General features: G+C 38.9%; 1 protein-coding gene across 1 annotated transcript in view; it reads left to right on the top strand.

Annotated features, from left to right (window-relative positions):
* The window catches only part of DMXL1 (Dmx-like 1), a 207,688-nt gene that overhangs the window by 2,124 nt on the left and 181,491 nt on the right, over positions 1–24,073 (top strand). Inside the window, exon 2 of the mRNA XM_006885987.1 lies at positions 22,945–23,070. Within this exon, the coding sequence (XP_006886049.1) occupies positions 22,945–23,070 (126 nt within the window). The remainder of the gene's footprint in view (positions 1–22,944; positions 23,071–24,073) is intronic.

The following is a 24,073-nucleotide window of genomic DNA, read 5'->3' on the forward strand; positions in this document are numbered from 1 at the left end:
CCTGCCCAGGTAGGCTGTTCTTATGAAATATGTTGTAAACGGAAATTGTTGTTGTTATATACTGTTGAGTCTGAATCAACTCCTTACTCTCCTTCCAGCGGGTTTTCAGAGGCAACTCATTGCTTGGAAGAGCAGCTTGCGGCTTTGAACCATGTTCCTTTGGGTTGACAGTACAGTTCCTTACCAACTGGCCACCAGAGCTCCAAGCTGAAATGGATAAGCCTATTTTATGTGGAAAAGTTTTTGAAACATTTCCATACCCAAAAATCATCTTGTCAGATCATACTGAGTAACACATGAAACTAATGAATTGTGCTCACAGAGTTTGAAGCTTTGGCAATTGGTGCTGAGTATAGGGAGCTCTCACCAAGCTATGCCAGGAAATTTAAAGGACAATTCATCTGGTCAGATGATTGGGAGAGATCCGTGTTGGCTCCCATTCCCAAAAAAGGTGATATTACAGAAGATGGAACCTACTGAGTAATATCATTACTATAACATGCAATTAAAATCTTATAGGAGATTATTAAAAAATTACTAGAATTTCTCAACAGAGAAAAACCAGAAGAAGCTGCGGCACTAGGACTGTCACTGCTAATATGTAGCGAGAAAGCTCTTTGGAGGCAAAGATAATAAAACTTCATCTTACATATTTTGGTCATGTTTCTAGGAGGGACTATTCGTTGGAGAGGGATATTATGCTCAGAAAGGCAGAGGGTCATTGAATGAGAAAGAAGACCTTTAACCAGATGTCACTACCACAGTGGGCCCTAGTGGGTCAGGGAGTGTGAGAATGGCACAGGATAGGACAGGATTCAGATCTGTTGTTCTTACGGTCACTATTGGCCACACTTGACACAGTGACACCTGACAACAATCCTGTGGTTTACCCTTGACTAAAACAGGTCCAGAGTTGACCCGTAACACCAGAAAACGCTAAGTCCTTTGAATAACCAAGTTCAAAAGGGAGCTCTGGTAGCTTATTGGTAAGCAGTTGCCCTGCGACCCAAAGTTATGCAGTTCAAATCCACCAGCTCCATGGGATAAAGTTGGACAACTCCTCTCATGTAATTTGTTGTTGTTGTCTTTGATTGTCATTGAATTGCACACTACTCATAGTGACCCTATGAACAAAAGACTTGAAGCCTTTCTATAACTATCTTCATTTCTCAAAGTTCATAGAGTTTGTAGAAGAGAATTGTTTAGGAAGTGGATGCCACTTCTGCTTTCCGTGTGCTTTACTGCTTATCAAAGTCTGCTAGCTGGTCAGCTATGGGTAGGTTCCAACTGGAGCACAACAACATAAGGTCAAAAGAGTTGCATTTGCCCAGGCATAAAGCTTTAAAGGTAAGAAGGGGTAGTACAGAGGATTAATGGAAATTAGAAGTACAAGAGGAAGTGTGGAACATTATTACGTTACGTATTGTGTGTACAGGCAAGTTGGAACTGACCCATAGCTGACTATGTGGCAGGTTTTCAGAGGAAGTTAACTGGACAAGAGGAGATTATTCACCCTTCTCCCGCAGAGCAGCTGGTGGCCTCAAACTGTGCCTTCAGGATTGCAGCGCAGCTTCTTACCAGTGTAGGCCACCAGAGCTTCCTGTGTTATAGATATTATAGTTAATATTGTAAAACACAATATATATGAATAATACAATGGAAAGTCAATTTGCTTTGTAAACTTTAATTAAAAGTCATAAGAAGAGAAACAACCCTAGCTGTTTTTATCTTTTATTAGAGGTTTAAGGATAAGCAGTCATTTTTTACCTTTCCAACCAGTTTCTGAACTAAATTTTTAAGTCAGGTACAAACCAAATTTTTGTATTGTTTTCTGGATTTTATTATGTTCTTGTTAGGTACATATATGCTTGCGTGTTCATTATTTCCTGGAGGTTGTTGTTAGGTGCTGTCAAGTGGAAGCAACACTATGAACAACAGATGTGAACCGTGACCTGTCCCTGTGCCATCCTCATTATCTCTGATGCACTTGAGTTCATTGCTGCAGTTACTGTGGCAATCCATCTAGTTAAAAATCTTTTTCTTTTTTGCCAATCCTCCGCTTTCCGAGCATGATGTCCTTCTCCAAGGAATAATCTCTCCTAACATACTCAAAGCAGGTGAGAGGAGGCTTTGTTATCTTTGCCTCCAAGGAGTACTCTGGCTGCACCTTCTCCAAGACATATATCTGTTTGTACTTTTGATAGTACTCTTCTCTAATACCACAGCTCAAAGGCATCAGTTCTTCTTCTGTCATCTTTATTCATTGTCCAGCTCCTAGATTCATATCAAGTGATAGAAAAGACCATGGCCTGAATAAGGCACACCTTAGTACTCAAACATAATCCTCAGTAATTTTGGAGAGGTCCAAGACTGCCCAAGACTTCAGACTTTTCCAGGACAGTACATCTGATCTGACTGCTGGTACCAAGGGTGTTGATTATGTATCCAAGATGAACTTTTTGACAGTTTCAATCTTTTTTTCACCTATCATGATAATTGCCTTTTGGTCCAGTGATGAGAGTTTTGGGTTCTGGGTGTTGTGATACAATCCACATAGAAGGTTGCAGCAAGCACTTCAAGTCACTTTCAGCAAGCAAGGTTGTGTAATTCAGGTTATTGATGTGTCTTCTTCTAATCCTCATGCCACTTTCTTTATAGAGTACTGCTTTTTGAATAATGTGTTCAGCAAACACTGAACAGCAATGGAGAGAGCATACAATCCTAATATAGACCTTTGTTAACTTTAAATCATGTGGTGGTCCCTTTGCTCTTTTTGCAGGCTAGCCTTTTTATCTAGGTATAGGTTTCTGTGAGCACAATTAAGTGTTTTGGTATCTCCATGCTTCTTAATGTTAGCTATAATTTCTTATGATTCACGCAGCCAAATGTCAATAAAGCACAATATATACTCTTCTGGTATTCTCTCCTTTCAACCAAAATCCATCTTACATTGTTACCGATATTCCTGGTGCCATGGCCTCTTATAAATCCCACTTGAACTTAAGCTAGTTCTGTAGGTGTACTGTTTTAGCTGTTTTTGAATGATCTTCAGGAGAATTTTGCTTGCATATAATATTTATTGTTCAATAATATCCACATTTCATCTTCCTTGGGAATGGAACAAATAGAGATTTCTTCCAGTCAGTCAGGCAATCACTTGTCCCCTAAATTTCTTGGCATAAACTTTTGAGTACATCCAGGGCTCTGTCTAATAGTTGAAATATATCAGTTAGTATCCTGTTGATTTCTAGGCTTTATTTTCTGCCTATGACCAGTGCAGCTTAAACTACTTCTTTCATTACCTTTGCATTTTGACCATGTGGTACTTGCTGAAATATTTCATTTTTGGCCTGTTCTTTTTGGAAAGAAGTCTGTGTATTCCTTCTATCTCCTTTTGATGGTTCCTGGATCATTCAAGATTTTATCCGTAGCATACTTCAGTATTGCAACTCAGCACTTCAATTTGTTTTCAAGTTCTTTCAACTTGACAACTTCAATCTTTTTACCATCTATGATGATGTTGCCTATTTGCCCAGTGGTGAGGATTTTGGTTTTATTGATGTTATGATGTCATCCATTTTAAAGGCTGCAGTCCTTGATTCTCTGCGACCAACACTTCAAGTCCTCCTCACTTTCATCTAGCCACATTGTGTTATCTGCTTAACACCAGTTGTTGATTAGTCTTCCTCCAATCCTAATGTTACTCTCTTCTTCATAGTCCAGCTTCTTTAATGATTTGTACAGCATACAGATTGAATATGTGTGGAGAAAGGATTCAGCCCTTACCTACAGTTTTCCTGATTTTAAACAATACAGTGTTTCTTGCTCTGTTAGTACAGCAGCTTCTTTGTCTAGGTATAGCTTTCTTAGGAAAATCAGCTGTCAAGGACCTCTCCAGAGTGTTGAAGAGGAAGAATGTGCATCTAGAGACTAAAGGTTCCTCTGACTCAGCCCGTGATCTGTGCAGTTACTGGCTGTGCATTGGTGAACTGGACAATGAGCTAAGATGACAGAGGAATAATTGATGCCTTTGAGTTGGGGTGCTGTAGAAGAGAATTGAACATACCATGACTGCCAAGAGAACTAAGAAACATATCTTGGAGAAGATGAAACCAAGGTGTTCCTTGGAGGCAATGATTTTGAGACTCTATCTTATACACTTAGAGTATGTTCCTTGGAGGAACCAGGCCTTGAAGAAGGAAATCATGCTTTGAAGGATGGAGGGACAGTGCAGGAGAGGATTAACCCAGAAGAGATGACACAGTAATTGACACAGTAATTGGGTAATAAAAGTAGGTCTTGTCAGAGACAGTGAGATTGGAGCAGGGCTCAGAGCATTTTTTCATGAGGTTATTATGAGTTGTAGTTGACTCAGTGGCACAGAACAACAACGACAACTAAGTGTTCTGATCACTGATGAGGGATGCCATCAGTTGGAGATGTCTTGATTTGTTGTTTTTATGTGTCGTCGAGTTGCCTGCAGCTCATAGCAATTCTGTGTACAAGAACCCTGCACCTCACTTTCTTGAGCATTTCTGACACACCTACCCCCATTACCCCAGTCACTCATTCAGTCCTCTCTTGCACTGTCCCTCCACTATCCCAAGCATGTTATCTTTCTCCAAGGACTGATCCCTACTTGTTACATGCCCAAAATATGTCAGACAGACCTTAAAAATCCTTCCCTCCAAAAAGCAGCCTGCCTTCTCCCTCTCCAGGATAAACCTGTTTGTTGGTTTTCTCAGCAGTCCATGGTGTATGTTCAGTACTCTTCTCCCATACCACAACTTAAAGGCATTGATGAGGAGGAATGTGGCATCAAGACTGTAGGAAGACTTAGCAACAACCTGCATTATGCCGATAACACAACTTTGCTTGCCGAAACTGACAAGGACATGAGGCATTTGCTGCAGAAGGTCAAGGACTGGGGCCTTCAATATGGATTGAAGGTCAGCATCAAGAAGACAAAGATTCTCATCACTGGGCTGGTGGGCAGCATCATGATGTTGTTGTTGTTGTTGTTATGTGCCGTCGAGTCATTTGCAACTCATAGCGACCCTATGTACAACAGCCCTAAACCCTGCTCTATCCTGTGCCAATCGCATTGCCTCTGACACACCCATCCCGATTACCCCAGTCACTGAATCAATCCACCTCATAGAGGGTCTTCCCCTCCTGCGCTGTCCCTCTACTCTACCCAGCATGATGTCCCTCTCCAAAGACCTGTCTCTCCTTGCAACATGTCCAGAGTATGTCAGACGAAGCCCCAGAATCTTTGCCTCCAAGGAGTAGCCTGGTTTAAACCTCTCTAGGATGAATCTGTTTGTTTTCTTGGCAGTCCATGAAGAGATTAAGATTATTAACACCTTCAGCTTGCTTGGCTCCACAATGAGCACTCTTGCTACCAGCATCCAGGAAATCAAAAGATGAATTGCATTGGGAAAATCTGCTGTTGGGGACCTCTCCCTAGTACTGAAGGGCAGTGGTATCAGTCTAAAGATTAAGGCGCACCTGATCCAGGCCATGGTCTTCACAATTATGTCTTGATCTTAAATGCTTAAGTTCTTTGTATTTTTAAAGCTCTTAACAGTGCACACTTAGGGTTTAGTTGTTCTCCTGGCTGGCACATAAAAACAAAATGAACCAAAATCCACTCCTGTTCAGTTGCTCTGTTTCATAACAGCCCTCCATGAGTTTCTGAACCTGTAAATCTTAGCAGGAAGAGTACCTCATCTTTCTCTCTTGACACATAGAAAATACTTGATAAATTCCTGATTGAATTACGAATAATGGATAACAATACCCTGTAACAATATAAATTATTCTGATTGTTTTACAAATTTAATTTTGATCCAAATAAGAAATTAACATTTTATTAAATTTCTAAAAAGGCAAATGTTTATGCATTTTTACTGTTATATGAGAAACTAGGATACAGACACACACAAAAAAAACCTTAAATTTTGTTTCCCTTATTTACTGGAATGCTTCCCTAATACCTAACATTTTGTTAGTTTCCAATTGTTTTTTGCTGGAAAGTATTACTTTGAGCTTTTGACAGCTTTTATTTTTATGATAAGTGTTTTATTACCTTTCATCTTTTACTTATCCATCCTTAGTTTTGAAGTTGTAATTTAAATGAAATGGAAAGGGATATATTTCCCAAGAGACATAAAAGATTATGCTGCTATTTCCTGACTCTGCTTTTGAAACAACTTTGCAGAAGAGAAAGCAAACGTTTTTGAGTTACAATTGTCATTTGGAGTTAGACCTTTCCCAGCATGATGTCTTTTTTTTTAAACTGATCCTCCTTGACAGCATGACCAAGATATGTGAGAGGAAGTTTTGTTGTCCTTTCCCTTTAAAGAGAACCCTTGTTCTTCTTGCAAGGCAAATTTTTATGATTGATTGGTTGATTTATTTTGGTAGTTGATGAGATAGTCAGTGCTCTTCTCCAGCATCACAACTCAAAACCCTGGATTCTTCTTCTCTTATCCTTATTCATTGCCCAGTTTCCACAAGCATAGGAAGCAGGTGAATAAACCATGGCCTGGATATTTCCCGTTGGAGTATTTAAACTGACATCTTGCTCTTTAGCACTTTGGAGAAGTCTTTGGCAGCATATTTTCCCAGTACAACATGTCTCTTGATTTTTTTTTTTTTTTACTCCTGTTATCATGGATGTTGATTGTAGATCCAAATAAAATTAAGTCATTGACAACTTCAGTCTTTTCTCCAACTCTCATGATGTTGGCTTGTTGGTCCATTGGTGAAGATTTTTGCTTTCTTGGCATTGCTGTGTGAGACATATTAAATGCATCTCTGCTCTTCTGTAGCAAGTGTTCTAGGTCCTCTTCACTTTGAGCAAGGAAGCTTGTGCCATCTGCATAATGCATGTTGTTGATGAGTCTTTATCCAATCTTGATGCCACGTTTTTCTTCATATAGTCCACCTTTTTGAATGATTTACTCAGCATACAGATTAATCAGGTGAAGGAATGAAAGCTGAATAAATATTCTCCTTCCTTGACTTTTATGATATTTTAAGCACCCTTTGCTTATATAGACATTTTTCTAGGTCATATATGTGTCCACTTGTGTACAGAGATAACTTGTGGTTGCTGTGAAGCTGAACACTATGACACTGATGTATCAAATGCGTTAATGGTTACCCATGGTGTTTGGTGGTGCTCCCCGATTAAAACAGGCATGGAAACAGAAGTGGCATCCACTTCCATAATAACTTGCCTCCAGAAACCCTGTGAACCTGGAGAAAGGATGAAAGTGACACAACTGTTGAGGACTTTCGTTCATAGGGTTGCTATGAGTTGCCTACGTCTCAACGTCACTTAACAACAGCAACAACAACAACAAGCACCCTTCGCTTTAACTTATTGTATTAGTGATTCTTGGGAAGAATCAGATTGATGGCCATCTTGATTGGTACATTAGATTGAAGGATAAAAAGTGTTTTTGCTTGCATTTTGTTGTTATTTACATTTTATTGTGCTTTGAATGTAAGTTCACAGGGCAAATTAGTTTTATGCTCAACAGTCCATATACTTTGTTGTGTGACATTGCTTATAATCCCTGCATTATAATACTCTTCTGTTTCCTCCATTCATCCTTCCCCCCCCCCCCCCCCCCCATCTTTTCCTGTCCTGTGAGCTTTTATCTCTGGACAAATGCTCCTGTTTTGATCTTGTATAATTGTTTTAAGGCGTGCTTTTCTCCCTGACCATATTGATCCTCTTACTGACCTTTCTCTTACTTGGCTGAACATTGAGTCCATGGAGTAGTTTCATTTCCAGACATGATAAGTGACAGAGGACAACAGTCTCGGGAGCTCCACTAGTCCCTATCAAAAAACCTTTCTATAAACTGAAGTTCACAAGTTCCTATGGACCTTTGAACTAACAGTCTGATTTTCTTCACTTTTTACTCCCAATTATTAGAGAATACCTCCATCAAACAATCTGGAGTGTCATCATCCCTGAGGAAGAGAGAGAGAATGAGTGGATAGAAGTGACTGGATGCCTAAGGAGGGCCTGTCAGGGGTGTGTGCGAGGGAGGGGTTTGCTGAGGGTGTGAGGCAGAGGGACAGAGGAGGGTGCTGGTGGGCCAGAGCAGAGGGATGGGATCATGCCATACACACTGAGGGGGAACCAACACCGAATCTAAGTGTTTGTCTTGTAATAGGGAAGAATCTGCTCTTTTGGGTAAAATGCTTATCTGTCAGATATTGTATTAAAGCTAAGCATCCAAATTAAGACATACTAGGAAGAAGGATTGGTCATCGACTTTCAAAATAACAGGCCTTCAAAAGTCGTATGAACATACTTAGACTAGTAGATATGGACCTGGGGGATGAGCCCCTATATTTGAAAACACAAATAAAGAGGGGTTGTTGCAAAAAGACACTAGTAATTAAAACATGGAAAGTGAGAAGTAGGATTGTAGGAAAATTGGACGTTGTTAAATAAGAAATAAATGCATAAATATTGCCATACTAGGCATTGGCGAGTTTAAATGGATTGGCATATGCCATTTTTGTATCAGACTATGATTATATATATATATTTATTTCATATAATCTGCTACACTGAAAATGAAAATGAATGGGAAAATGGGGTTGCATACATAGTGAAAAATACCATTTGTAGATTCATTTTAAAATACAGTGTTTTAAGTGGCGGGATAATATCTATATGCATACAAGGGAGGCCTATGAGTTCCACTGTCATTCAAGTATATGCACCAACAGCTAGAGCTAAAAAGGAGAAACTGTAAGATTTCTACCAACTTTTCCAGTCAGAAATCATTTGAACATGCAATCAAGATGCATTAATAATGCGTGATTGGAATGCAAAAGTTGAGAGGAAGGAAGAAGGAACAGTAGTTGGAAAATATGTACTTAGTAAAAGAAATGAAGTTGGAGATTGAATGCTAGAATTTTGTACAATCAATGATTTGTTCATTGCAAATACCTTCTATTAAAAAACACAAATGGCGACTATACATGTGGATGTTACCTGATGAACCACACAGGAATCAGATTGATTTCACCAGTGGAAATAATTGTTGGAGAAGTTTAGTATCAGTTGTAAAAACTAGGTCAGGTGCTGATTGTGGAACAGACCATCAACTAATCATGTGCAAATGAAAAATGAAGGTGAAGAAAATGAAAACAAATCCACAAGAACTGAAATTGGACCTTGAGTGTATTCCTCCTGAATTTAAAAACCGTCTCAAAAACAGATTTGAGTTCTTGAACACTAATGAATGAAGAACAGATAATCTGTGGAAGGATATCAAGAATATCATCCATGAAGAATGCAAAAGGCCATTACAAAGACAGAGGACGAAGAAAAGACTGAGGTGGATGTCAGCAGAGACTGAATATTGCACTAGAACACCGAGAAGCCAAAACAAAGGGAAGAAATCAGAAAGTTAAGAGGCTGAACAGAAGATTTCAAAGAGCAGTTTGGAAAGACAAAGCAAAGTATTACAACAAAATGTGCAAAGAGTTGGAGTCAGAAAATCAAAAAGGATGAACTTGCTTGGCATTTCTCAAGCTGAAGAAACTGAAGAACAAATTTAAGCCTCAAGTGGCATTTCTTAAGCATGCTATGGGCATTAAGTGATAGAAATCATCAAAAGAAGATGGAAGAAGTATACAGAGTCATTGTTCCAAAAAGAACTGGCTAACAGAAGAATTTTATGAAACAGCATAAGATCAAGAGACAATAGTGATGAAGGAGGAAATTCAAGTTGCTCTGCAGGAATTGGCAAAAAACAAGGCCTCAGGAATTGGTGGGATACCAGTTGACATATTTCAACAAACAGCTGCAGCTCTGGATGTGCTCTCTAGGTTTTGCCAAGACATCTGGAGGACACCTACCTGGCCAACTAACTGAAAGAGATCCGTCCATATTTATTCCCATTCCCAAAAAAAGTGAGCCAACAGAGTGTGGAAATTATCGAACAATACCACATGTAATTAAAATCCTACTGAATATTGTTAAAAAACAACTGGACCAGTACATTGAAAGAGAAGTGACTGAATACAAGCTGGGCTTAGAAGAAGCAGTGGCATGAGGATGTCATTGCCAATGTCAAATGGATCTTGGCTGAGAGCAAAGAGTACCAGAAAATTTATGTTTGTGTTTTATTGACTGTTGTCGTGTACCGTTGAATTGAGACAGATCTTTAGCTGATCCAGCTGCAGGTTTTCGCACAGGAGGAGATTGTCCATCCTTTTCCCATGGAACAGCTGGTGGATTTGAACTGCATGCCTTTGGGATTGCAGCACAGCTTCTTGCCACTAAATTGTGGCTGACATTCCAAGAAAGGGAATTCAGAACATTTGATTGTGCTCATATGAAACTTATGCTTTGACCAAGAGGCAGTTGTCAGAAGAGGAGAGAGAAAAAGAAAAAAAAAACCCTGCATGTTTCAAAGCCAAGAAAGGAGTGTGTCAGGGATGTATCTTGTTTACATACCTTTTCAATCTATATGCAGAACAGATAATTCAGGAGGCTTGACTTTATGAGGAGGAATGTGGCATCAGGATCAGAGGAAGACATACCAACTACCTGTGCTATGCAGAGAGCACAGACTTGCTTGCCAAACTGAGTAGGACCTGAAGCATTTTCTACAGAAGGTCAAACTGATCATTAAGAAAGCAAACCTTCGGGTCACTTGGCAGCCTCAGGATAGATGGAGAAGAGATTGAGATTATTAGATTATTAGCAATTTCATTTTGCTAGGTTTTACAATCAACACCGTTAGCACCAACAGCCAGGAAATGAAGACAGGTTGCACTGGAAAAGTCTTCTGTCAGACCTTGTCCCGCAGTGTTGAAGAGCAATGATGTCATTCTGGAAACTAAGGTGTGCCTTTTAGGTCATGGTCTTCACAGTTACTTGATATGAATCAGAGAGCTGGACACTGACTGACAAAGGATGACAGAAAAAAAAAAATAATCAATGCCTTTCAGTGGTGGTGCTTGAGAAGAGCTTTGAACATACGAACTGCCAATAGAATAAGTCTGTCTTGGAGAGGGTAAACCAGGTTGCTCCTTGGAGGCAAAGATTTTGAAACTCCATCTCACATATTTTGGGCATGCTGCCAGAAAGGACCAGTCCTTGGAGAAGGACATCGTATTTGGAAGGGTTGAGGGCCCACATAGGAGAGGAAGACCCTAGGGAGATGGATTGACACAGGGACAGTGGGTTATAGGGGCAGGTGTGTCAGAGACCATGAGATTGGATCAGGACAGGAGGGGTGGGTGGTTCATAGCTATTGTGCATAGGATCTTTATGAGACATAATTGACTTGATGGCACACAGCAACAATTCTGTGCAACACAATTAATTACAATTAATTGAATTTAATTACATTAATAATAAATTAGTAGGTAATTTTAAAAAACAAAATGTAAATTAATTACTGCATGGAAAACAATGTGATTTGTAACCTTTAGTGCAAATATAAAACCAAAACAGCAAAATTTATGCTTCATTTTTTTTCAAAATATAAAAAAAAAGGAATATAGCTTCAGGATTGATTTTGCATACCACTCTAGTAAACAGACATGCTGAAATGCTCTCTTCACTCTGTCCAAGACGGAAAGTATGTGGTCAGAATCTGTCTTTATTCCTTTTTCCCTTCTTCCCTTTTCCCCAAGATACTCATTTGAATTGCTCTTAGATCATTTGTTTCACTTTTAGTTTTAGGGCTTCCGCCTTCTAAACTTAAATTCCATTAAAAAATATTTATAATATTAACACACTTTCAGAAGTCAAAAAGTTATATCTAGAAGTATATCTCTTTTACTTATTTCCCTCAACCCTTTGCAGATAACCAACTTTGTTTTCTTGTTGTCCTTCCTGTTTTTCTTTTGATTCGGAAAACCGGTATATGTTTTCTTACTGTTCCTTATATGAAAAGTAACATATGTGTATCTATATTCAACTTTCCCCCCTCCACTTAATATTTCATAGAAACCATTAAACATAAGTTCATAGATATCTTTAAGTCTTTTTACTATGTATTCTGATGTATATGTCATTGCTTATCCAATCAGTAGTTCACAGTAGCATTTTCTTCATTAATACATATTTTTTTACTATTTAAATTATAATTGATTAATGTCATTACTTATAGTGTCTCATTGACTCCTTATCGTATTTTACCTTTCCTTTCACACAATTTATTAATATTTTATCCTCCTTTTCTCACTTTCCATCTCTGGTAACCGTCCAGATTGATTTTATCTGTATGTAAACTTTTCTGTAGCTTTTTATAATAGTGATTTTGTACCATAATACATAATATTTTTAATTTAGTGACTGACTTAAGCCACTCAGTAAAATTTCTTCTTTATGAATCACTGTTGTGCAGTTTAAGATTCTTTAACATTCCTTGTTGTTGCAGTTAGGTGCCTTTGACTTGATTATAACTCCTATCAATCTTATGAACAATAGATCTGAACTTTGTTCTATCCTGTGCCATCCTTACTATCTCTCATATGTTTGAACCCATTGCTACAGTCACTGTGTCAATCTGTGTTTTCAGGGTCTTCTTTTCTCTTGCTGATCCTCCACCTTTCCAAACTTTTTCCACTGATGTCTCTTTCCAGTGATTGGCCTCCTTCTGAAAGCTGGACAGTGAATAGAGATGAGAGAAGAATTATTGATGCCTTTAAGTTGTGTGTTGGAGAAGAGCACTGAACATCCCCTGGATAGCCAAAAGAGAGAGAGAAAGAAAATTTGTATATATATATATATATATATATATATATATATATATATATATACACACACACATATATGTGTGTGTGTGTGTGTGTGTGTGTGTGTGTGTATATATATATATATATCTGTGTGTGTGTGTCTTGGAGAGAGTGCAGTCAGAATGTTCTTTGGAGGCAAAGATGATGAGGGTTCCACTCACATACTTTGGGTATGTTGCTAGGAGGGGCAATTCTTTGGAGAGGGACATGATGCTTGGAAGACTGGAGGGTTGGCAGAGGGGAAGAAGACCCTTAACCAGGTGGATTGACACAGTGACTGACACAGTGGACTCTAGTGTGTCAGGAAATGTGAAGATGGCATAGGTTAGGATGGGGTTCAGATCTGCTATTCATAGGGTCACTGTGAGTCATACTCAATTTGATTGCTCTTAACAACAACATGAACAAAATATGTGAGAGGAAGTTTCACTTTCTTGCCTCCAAGGTGCACCTTGCTTGCACCTTCTCCAAGAAATATTTGTTCTTTTGGCATTCTAGGGGGTATGCAGTATTTTTCTCCAATACCACAGCTCAAAGGTAAAGAGTCAACTGTCATCCTTAGTCATTGTCTAACTTTCAGATGCGTTGAAAGTAATTGAAAGACCTTGGCTTGGATCAGGGGCACCTTAAACTGGCATTCCTGTACTTTAGCACTTTGGAGAGGTTTTGACAGCAGATTTTCCCAGTGCACCATGTCTCTCAATTTCTTGACTGCTATTCCCAATGGTTTTGATTGTGGCTCCATGTAAGGTGAATTAGTTGACAACTTCAGTCTTCTTGCCATCTCTTATGACTCAAGTAGTGAAGATTTTTGTCTTGATGTTGAGAAGCTGTAGTCGTTGATCTTCTTCAGCAGGTATTTTAAGTCCTCTTTGCTTTCGGCAAGCCAAGTTTGTGTCATCTGCATAATACAGGTTGCTGATGAATCTTAAAAAGGGTGAAACCAGTGTGCTCTTTGGAGACAAAAATGATATTTGGGGCCTGTTGGTAGGAGGTGTCTTTCCTTGAAGAAGGACATGATGTTGGGAAGGGTGGAGAGTTGGTGAAGAAGATCTTCAGCCAGGTGGATTAATACAGTGACTGGCAATGGATGTGTGTCAGAAAGTGTGGGGATAGTGTAGGATAGAAACAGGGTTCATATCTTTTGTTCATTGGGTCACTGTGAGTCATAGTCAACTCAATGGCACCTAACAGCAACAACAAATTCAATCTGTATGCTAAGGAAATAATATGAGAAGCTAAGGAAATCATATGAAGAAGAATATGGCATTAGGATTAGTACAAGACTCATAAAGAACCTGCATTATATAAATAGCACGATTTAGTAGAAAGTGAGGAAGGCTTGAAGCATTTACTGCAGAAGATCAAAGATTACAGCTTTCAATATCGGTTGCATCTCAACATCAAGAAAACAAACATTTTACCATTGGACTAATAGGCAGCATCACGAGAGGTGGAGAAAAGATTGAGTTGTTAATGCTTTCATTTTACTTGGATCCACAGTCAACATCCATAGTAACAGCAGTCAGTCAAAAACATGTTACATTCAGGAAATTGCTGTCACGAACCTATCCAAAGTTCTAAAGAGCAAGGATGTAATTTTAAAGATGAAGGTGTCCCTGATCCAGGCCTTGGTATTTTCAGCTGCTTCCTCTGCATCAAAAAGTTGAGCAGTAAAGAAGGAAAACAGACAAAAAATTGAATTTGTTGCAAATGAGTCTTGAATATACCATGAGCTGTCAAAAGAACAAGCAGACCTGTCTTGCATGATGTGTAACTGGAGTTCTTATTAGAGGCATAGAAGGTATGACCAAGTGTTTAAAATAACAGCAGGAAGGGAGCTCTGGTGGCAAGAAGCTGCATTTCAATCTCAAAGGTGCGCAGTTTGAATCCACCAGACGCTCCACTGGAGAAGGAAGGACAATCTCTCTGTTTGCCATCTGAATGTCATCTTTGGTAAAGTATCTATTCATACCCTGTACCCATTTTGTTATTGTTTTGTTTACCCTTTTCTTGTTGAGGTGCTGGAATATTCTATAAATTTTAGATGATCTCTTATCAGATATGCCATTACCAAATCTTTTTTTCCCAATCTGTGGCCTTCCTTTGTACCCTGTTGGAGAAATTTTTTTTCCACTAGTTTATTTACAAAACACTAATATAAATATGAACAAATACTTTCAATTTCCCTCGCCCCCCCCAAATTGTACAACCCAATGGTTAATCCCTTCTTCCCCTGTACATCCACATCCCTCTGCTTCCAGCCTCTCCCATCGCTCTTGGATCCTTATACTCATTCTATAATAACAATCTTATACAATATTTATCTTTGTAACAAACTTTGGCTGACTCTGAGAAGAATGGGAATCCCAGAACTCTTGATCATTCTAATGTGAAACCTATACTTGGACCAAAAGGCAGTCGTCAAAACAGAGCAAGGAAACACTGCATGGTTTAAAATTGGGAAAGGCGTACGTCAGGGATGTGTCCTATCTCCATACCTTTTCAACCTGTATGCAGAACAGATTATCCAAGAGGCTGGGCTTTATGAGGGGAAGTATGGCGTCAGGATTGGTGGAAGATCTGTTAACAATCTGCATTATGCAGATGACACAACCCTGCTTGCCGAAACTGAGGAGGACCTGAAATGCTTGCTGCAGAGGGTCAAGGACTGCAGCCTTCAGTATGGATTGAAGCTCAATGTCAAGAAGACAAAGATTCACCACTGGACCAATTGGCAGCATCAGGATGGATGGTGAAGAGATTAAGATTGTTAACAACTTCAGTCTTCTTGGCTCCACAGTCAACACTCTTGGCACCAGTAGCCAGGAAATCAAAAAAACGTATTGCGATGGGAAAGCCTGCTGTTAGGGACCTCTCCAGGGTACTGAAGAGCAATGGTGTCACTTTGGAGACTAAGGTGTGTCTGATACAGGCTATGGTCTTTGCAATCACTTGTTATGCATCAGAGAGCTGGACAATGACTAGGGAGGATAGAAGAATTGATGCCGTTGAGCTTTGGTGCTGGAGAAGAGTATTGAATTTACCCTCGACTGCCAAGAAAACAAACAAATTCATCTTGGAGAGGGTTAGACCAGGCTGCTCCTTGGAGGCAAGGATTCTGAGGCTTCGTCTGACATACTTTAGACATGTTGTAAGGAGGGAGAGGTTCTTAGAGAGGGACATCATGCTTGGGAGGGTGGAGGGACAGTGCAGAAGGGGAAGACCCTCTATGAGGTGGATTGTTTCAGTGACTGGGGTAATCAGGATGGGTGTGTCAGAGGCAAGAGGCAGTGAGATTGGCACAGGATAGAGCAGGATTTTAGGCCTGTTGTACATAGTGTCACTATGAGTCACAAGCGACTCAATGGCACATAACTACAAGAAGAAGACTGAGTTAGTTCATTCAGCCTAATACTTTCCAGTTCCTTCCAGGTTAGATAATAAAAAAGTTATTACACCTGCATGCTGCATAGTATTGCATTGTGTGAATGTACCGTAATTTCTCCATCCATTCATTTGTGGTTGGACATTGTTGCTGTTTCCGTGTTCTTGTGATGGTGAATAATGCTGCTATGAACATCGGTGTAGATATATCAGTTTGTGCCTCAGTTCTCATATTCTCAAGGTATATTCCAAGTAGTGAAATAGCTGGGTCATTTGGAATTTCTGTGTTCAGCTTTTTGAGGAAGCACCAAACTGCCTTCCACAATAGTTGACCATTTTACAATCCCAGCAACAATGTATAAGAGTTCCTTTCTCGCCACATCCTTTCCAGCATCTCTTACTGATATTATTGCTACCCTGTTAAACTTTGCCGTTGTTACTGGCATGAGATGGTACTCATTGTGGTTTTGATTTGCATCTCTCTTATTGTCCATAATTTGGAGCATTTCTTCATGTGTCTGTTGCCATTTATATACCTTCCTCTGTGAAAATTCTTTCTATGTCTTTTGCCCATTTTGTAATTGGGTTATCAATCTTTTCTTTTGGAGGCCCAGGAGTATTCTGTAAGCTTTTGTTATAAGACTCTTGTCTGAGATAGTATTACCAAATATTTGTTGGACTTAAACCTCCAACCTTTTGGATTTACTAACTATTCACCCCACCCAGGTAGTTGTGTGTCAGCATTGACTCAGGGGCATTTGGCTGGGTTGGGGCCTTAATATCCACTGGCCCTTTGGCTTGACTTTCAAAACTCTTGAAGAAGTTGACCTGTGATCTGTCCCAGCAAGGCTCTGACTCCCAGCACCCCACCTCGACACCCTTCCTAAGAGGCTCAGACCCCTGTGTGGAGGCTGCAGTGCAACTTTCTGTCATATAAACAAAATGGGTCTTCTAGTTCATTGATTTTAACTTCCACCATTTGGCTGGGTGGGAATAAGCAAACTGTGTGAGCAAATGACTCGTGATGAAACTGGTTAGTTTTGCCACCCCCCACCCAGTTTACATGGCATGGGTTTAGCTGGGAAAGATGGGACTCTCTCACCACCAGCAATAGAGAAGCAGAGAATACAGTGAACATTCTTCGGGGCCACAGATTGCTGTGGTAGTCAGACTGGGAACAACAGCCACAGCGGAGAACCAGAAATCAGATGTGAGGTTGAGTTGATCAGGGGCTGCTCCCCAATGGTGTCAGACCAGGGTCATCTGCCCAGGCTTGCTAGAGCACTAGGTGGGAGACACTAGGTGGGTGTAACACTAGCCTAAAGCCACAGGATGAAGACTGAAGTGCCCATGAACATTTTCAAGCAGCTATCCTAATATGAAATTGTATTCTGTTTCCAACCTCAGTTATAACCTGTTAACTTCCCTAATAAGCCTTATAATTGTGAGTATGGGTCTGTGACATCTACCTAGAAATTCCAACAGATTTCCAACCCAACAGAGCAGTAGAATTAATGTTGGAATTAGTAGAGGTAGGGACAGGAGAATGGGGGCCATATCTAATTACATGGGAATTTAGTTTTACACTGTGAATGTTCTTGATGGGGACAGTTCCTCCTTGTGGAGTTTGTTGTTGTTGTTGTTAAGTACCATTGAGTTGCAGGCGACTCACAGCGACCCTATGAAGAGAGTCCTCAACGGTTGGGTGTCTCTCATCCTCTCTCTAGGTTCATAGGGTTTCTGGAGGCAAGCTATTACAGAAGTGGATGCCACTCCTCCTTCCAAGCTCATGGAGGTTAGAACTGCCAATAAAACCAACATGTCTGTCTTGGAGAGGGTGAAACCAAGTTTCTCCTTGGAAGCAAGGATTTTGAAGCAGCTATGTATGGTCAACTGACATTTGACAAGGAAATCAAAGCTATCAAATGGGGAAATGATAACCTCTTCAACAAATGAACTGGCAAAACTGGGCTTCCACCTGCAGAAAGCTGAAACAGGATCCACATCTCACACTGTACACAAAAATCAACCCAAGGTGGATCCGAGCCCTGGGAGTAAAGCCCAAAACCATAACATTCATAAGAGACAAACTGGGATCAAGCTTAGTCCAAGGTATAAAGAGACTGCCAAATACAAATGTGCAATCTGAAGAGGATAAAATTGATGCATGAGACTTTCTAAAGATTAAATCTATGTGTACATCAAAAACTTTTTCCAACTGGGTGAAAAGAAAACCTACAGACTGGAGAAATTTTTTAATGTCTATTGGCATTTGATTCGTAGAACGTCCCATTCATCTATTTTGTTCCCTCCTGATTGTAAGTCTCCTGATTGTAAGTGAATTTTGTTTTTCTCATGTTGAGGTGAAACCCATGTTGAAGTCTTTGATCTTCTGGAACAAGTGCTTCAAGTCCTCCTCACTTTGAGTGAGCAAGGTTGTGTCTTCTGCATAACACAGGTTGTTGATGGATGTTCTTATGATCCTGATGCCACATTCTTCATAGAGTTCAGCTTCTTGAATGGTTTGCTCAGTATGTAGATTGACTAGGTAGGGAGAGAGTATACAACCCTGACGCACACCTTTCCTGATTTTAAACCATATAGTGTTTGTTTTGTTTGTACAGCAGTCTCTTGTTCTATATATAGGTTTCACATGAGTACAATTAAGTCTTCTGGAATTCTCATTCTTTTCAATATTAGCCATAATTTGTTATGATCCATTGTCAGATGCCTTTGTGTAATTAGTAAACACAGATGGACATTCTCTAGTATTCTTTGGTTTCAGCCAGGATCCATCTGACTTCAGCAATTATATCCCTGGTGCCATTGCCTCCTCTTACCTGAACCTGATCATAATAGTAGTTTTCTGTCAGTGTATTTGTCCATCTGGTTTTGTATGATCTCCAGCAGCATTTTACTTGTATATGATAGCAATAATTTTTTTTCTATTTTCCACATTCTATTGGATTACCTTTCTTGGGAGTGGGAACAAATATGGATCCTGTCCAGTAAGTTGGCCAAGGAGCTGTCTTCCAAATTTCCTGGCACAGGCTGATGAGCACCTCCAGGGCTGCATCTTTACTTGAAACCTTTCATTTGGTATTTTGTCGATTACTGAGCCTTATTTTTTACCAGTGCCTTCCTTGCAGCTTCAGCTTATTCTTTCATTATAATTGGCTTTTGATCATATGATACTTCTGAAATATTTCAGTGTCTGTCAATTAATTTTGGTACAGTGATTTTGTGTATTCCTACCATCTTCTCTTAATGCTTCCTGGGTTATTCAAGATATTGCCCATAGCACCTCTTAGTATTGAAACTTGTTTTTCAGTTCTTCCACCTTGAGAAATGCCAAATGAGTTATTCCCTTTTTATTTTCTAACGCCAGCTCTCTGGATATTCTGTTATATTACTTTGCTTTGTCTTCGCTCGAGCTGCCCTTTGAAATTCTCTGGGCAGCTCTTTTATGTTAACATTTTTCCCCTTTATTTTGGCTTCTTGATGCTCTGATGCCATTTTCAGAGTTTCTTCTGGCATCCATTTGTAGTTTTGTTTGTTTTGGTTTTTTTCCCTCTCCTCTATCTTCGTAATGTCCTTTTTGCTCTCTTCATGGATGATATCCTTGATGTCATCCCACAGCTCATCTGTGCTTTGATCATTAATGTTCAGTGCCTTAAACCTTTTCTTAAGATGATTTATAAGTTCAGGTGGAATAGACTCAAAGCTGTATTTTGGTTCTTTGAATTTGTTTTCATTTTTTGGAAGCCTTCATTTGAGCTCGCATATGAGTAATTGATAGTCTTTTCTACAGTCAGCACTTACCCTGATTTTGACTGCTGCTTTGATCTTCTCCATTGATTTCTTTCATAGATGTAGTCAGTCTGATTTCTCTGCAGTTCCTCAAGTGAAGTTCATATGTAAAGTCACCATTGGTGATTTTTAGAAGGTGTTTGTGATGAATCATTGAGCATACAAATTTTGATCACTTTATTTCTGGCCTCATTTCTGTCACCGTGTTTTTACTTTCTTACTACCATTCCTTCATCATTGTTTCCAGCCTTTATGTTCCAGTCACCAATTAACATTCTTTCATTTTGATTGCATATTGGTCAATTTTATGCTGTAAAATTTGGTAAAAATCCTACATTTCCTGTCCTTTTGCTTTAGCTGTTGGTGTATATTTTTGAGTAGTAGTCATATTAACCTGTCTGTCTTGTATCATATGGATAGTATCCTATCACTCACTAAATTTTTCTTTTTGGCTAGAACTTGAATTTAGCTGTGAATTCAGCACACCATTCTTCCTCAGTTTTACAGTTCTGGCATGGTACATCATATGCTTGTCTGATTTCAAAGTTTCCATTGCCAGTTTATCTCACTAATGCCTAGAATGTTAATATTCATGTATTCCATTTAATTTTTTAAAACTTCTACTTGTCCTATATTTATACTTGGAACATTTTACATTCCAATTATTAAAGGGTGTTTGAAAGTGTTTCTCTTAATATTTATTGATTTCCAGTCTGGACTCTACAGCTATAGCTGACTGTGTTCCTCAGTTGTTCATAGAGTTTTCAGAGGCTTGTTTGGTTTTTTATTTGTTTGTTTTTTCTTTCTCAAAATTGAATGGCCAATCCTGCTTCCTAGTTTATCTTAGTCTAGGAGCTGAAATCTATCTACCATGGGTGGTCACCGTAGGTGGCCCTTCTGGCATTTGACAAACTAATGAATTAGCTTCCAGTATCACAACAACTCACAAGTTAACACAGTTTAACACACTGATAGGCAAACGCTGTACAAACAAGGAAGTGTATACACACTTAAGGTATAAAGTAGTTGTTAAATTCTGTCAATTTGACCAAGATTCATAGCAACCCAGTGATTAATGGCTCTAAACCTTGCCCTATCCTGAGCCAATCTCACCATCCCAGACACACCTAAATTCATTGCTGCAGTCACTGTGTCAATACATTTTATCCAGGCTCTTCCTCTCCTGTGTTAACCACCTACCCTTCGAAGTATAATCTCCTCCTCCAGGGACTGGTCCTTCCTGACTTTCTGCCCAGAATATGTGAGACAGAGCTTTAAAATTCTTGCCTCCAAGAAGCAACTTTGTTTCCCCCTTCCAGGACAGATGTGCTTGTTCTCTTGGCGTTTTGTGGTATGTTCTCCAGTACCACAACTCAAAGGCATCAGTTTACCTTCTGTTATCCTTATTCATTGTCCACCTCTAATATGCATAGCAAGCAATTGAGAGGACCATGACCTGGATGGATCAGGCACACCTTAGTCTTTATACAAATATGGTTGCTCTTTAACACTCTGGAGAGGTCCTTCATAGCAGATTTTTCCATTTCCTCTCAGCTTTTGATCTCCTCGCTGCTGATGCCAAAGGCATTGATTATAGATCTGAGCAAGCTGAATATCCAGGCAAGGTAAAATTGTTAACATCATCAATTTTTTTCTCCATTTATCATGCTGCTGCCTATTGGTGTGGTAGTCAGGATCTTTATTTTCTTTATGTTGAGATACAATCCATAATGAATACTGTAGTTCTTGACCTTTTGTAGCAAAGATGTGTCATATCAGCATAATGCAGGCTATTGATGAGTGTTTCTCCAATCTTCATGCTGCATTCTTCTTCATAAAGTCCGGACTACAGAATTATCTGTTCAGCATATAGATTGGAAAGGTATGGAGAAAGGACACTCTCATTTCTTGATTTTGAGCTATGTTTGCTCTGTTCAGACAGCAGTTTCTTGGTGTAGGTATAGGTGTTGCTTGAGCAGAAACAAGTGTTCTAGGATTCCTATTCTTCTCAGTATTAGCCACAATTTGTTGCGATCCAGACAGTCAATACCTTTGCTTAGTTGATAAGACACAAACAGGCATTCTTCCAGTACTCTCTACTTGCAGCCAAAATCCATATGACATCAATAGTAGTATGTCTAATGCCACGACCTGTTCTAAACCAGTTTACTATATAAAGTAATGAGCGACATGCAAATGAAGACTTTGGAAGAAGTTAGTGTATGTTTTCTAGATCTGTCAGAAAATTTGCCGAAGGGCATATATGGGAGGTAAGGGAAATATTCCTAAACACATTTTCACATATTTGTTGTTGTTGTTAAGTGCCATCGAGTTGTAGGCAACTCATAACGACCCTATGAATGGAAGTCCTCAACGCTTGTGTGACTTTCATCCTTTCTCCAGGTTCATAGGGTTTCCGGAGGCAAGCTATTTACAAAAGTGGATGCCACTCCTGCTTCCAAGCTTGTTTTAATCTGGTAGCACCACCAAACACTGTCCAACATGGGTAACCATTAATGCATTTGACACATCGGTGTCACAGTGTTCAGCTTCACAGCCACTGCAAGTTATCTCTGTACAGCAAGTGGACACACCAGGCCTATATGACCTAGAAGAATGTTTGAACAAAAACAATGAAAAACAGGCCTGAGGGCTGCGGATTAGAAGTCACTCACCTTTGGCTTGGTAGCATCACTTTCTCTCCACTAGGCCAACTGATCTCTCTCTGTGTTGGTGTTAGTATTAAGTGTCATTGAGTCGTAGGTGACTCGTAGCAACCCTGTGAACATAAGTCCTCAACACTTGTGTGACTTTTATCCTTTCTCCAGGTCCATTTTCACATATTTAGAGAACATTTAAAATTAATCTATTATATGATACTTAAGACTAGTATTCTAAATGTTAAATAATCTATTATTGATAATTTTATCACTGTTTTATTTCTGTTTTTAGGCTTATGCATCTGGATGTGACATTGTAATCCTGGGAAGTGATTTTGAAAGATTACAGATAATCCCAGGAGCTAAGCATGGAAATATTCAAGTAGGATGTGTAGACTGTTCAATGCAACAAGGCAAGGTTTGTGATCTTGTTTTGAAAATACTTTTTTTCATAATATGTGTAGTATGTATTTCCTATTTAAATACAGATTTGTCTTAAGAACATTCACTGTGAAGTATAATTTTCCCCTTTCTAACATGCATTTTAGAGTCTCAAGAATTTTGTACTTACATAATTTTAAAATATAATGTGATCTTGGTAATTGAATCTTCTGTATGAGTTGAGAAATAAATGTTTTACTTTTTAACAAATTGAAGGCTTGTTACACTTAAAAGTCGATTGGGTTGAGGGGGAAAAAGATAATACATTTTCATTTTTTAATAAATAAACTCAAAATCATTTGGTAGAATAATTTTTTTTCTTTTTAAGTAGATAGTGACTTCCTTGTGATTTTTGGATAAGCATTATACTGAAATGCAGATAAACTGCTCTAAAAATTTCTTTGTACTCTTCTTCCCATATGAGAAGTGTGGTAAATTCACCTTAAAAGTAAAATTGTAACAATAAAAACAAATATCAATGCATACAATTCTTTTCTATCAGGTAAAAGCAGTTCTATATAATAGTAGAATTGAGAAACTTGCAACTAGTAGACAGTACAATAAAACTTAAAATAGCACCCTACAGGTACAGATGACCAATGCACGTGTTATTGTAGCAAGATTTGACTGGCTTTGTAAATTTACAAATATTTCACCTGAGATTGTTGGACTATGTAATTCTACTAGAATGTTTTGTGTGAGGGATCAAAATGATCTTTAATTGCCTGTAGTCCAAATCTTTGTTTTTTAATCTAATCTTCATTACTCATGAAATTAAGATTTCCAACTTAACAGTGATTTTGAGGTGTTTTTTCATTATTGAAGTTATTTTTTATATTACTGCCTGTCTGTCTTTATGAGTTGAAATCTAAGTTAATGATACTTTATAGTGTACTACAAAAATAATATTCATTATGGAAAGCTAAAATCCTTGAGACACCTTTTTTTAAAAACCTCCTCTGTTTCTAAAGCAAAATTAA

Source organism: Elephantulus edwardii, unplaced genomic scaffold, assembly GCF_000299155.1.
Source record: "Elephantulus edwardii isolate Elephantulus edwardi_28Jun2011 unplaced genomic scaffold, EleEdw1.0 scaffold00046, whole genome shotgun sequence".
Lineage (NCBI taxonomy): Eukaryota > Metazoa > Chordata > Mammalia > Macroscelidea > Macroscelididae > Elephantulus > Elephantulus edwardii.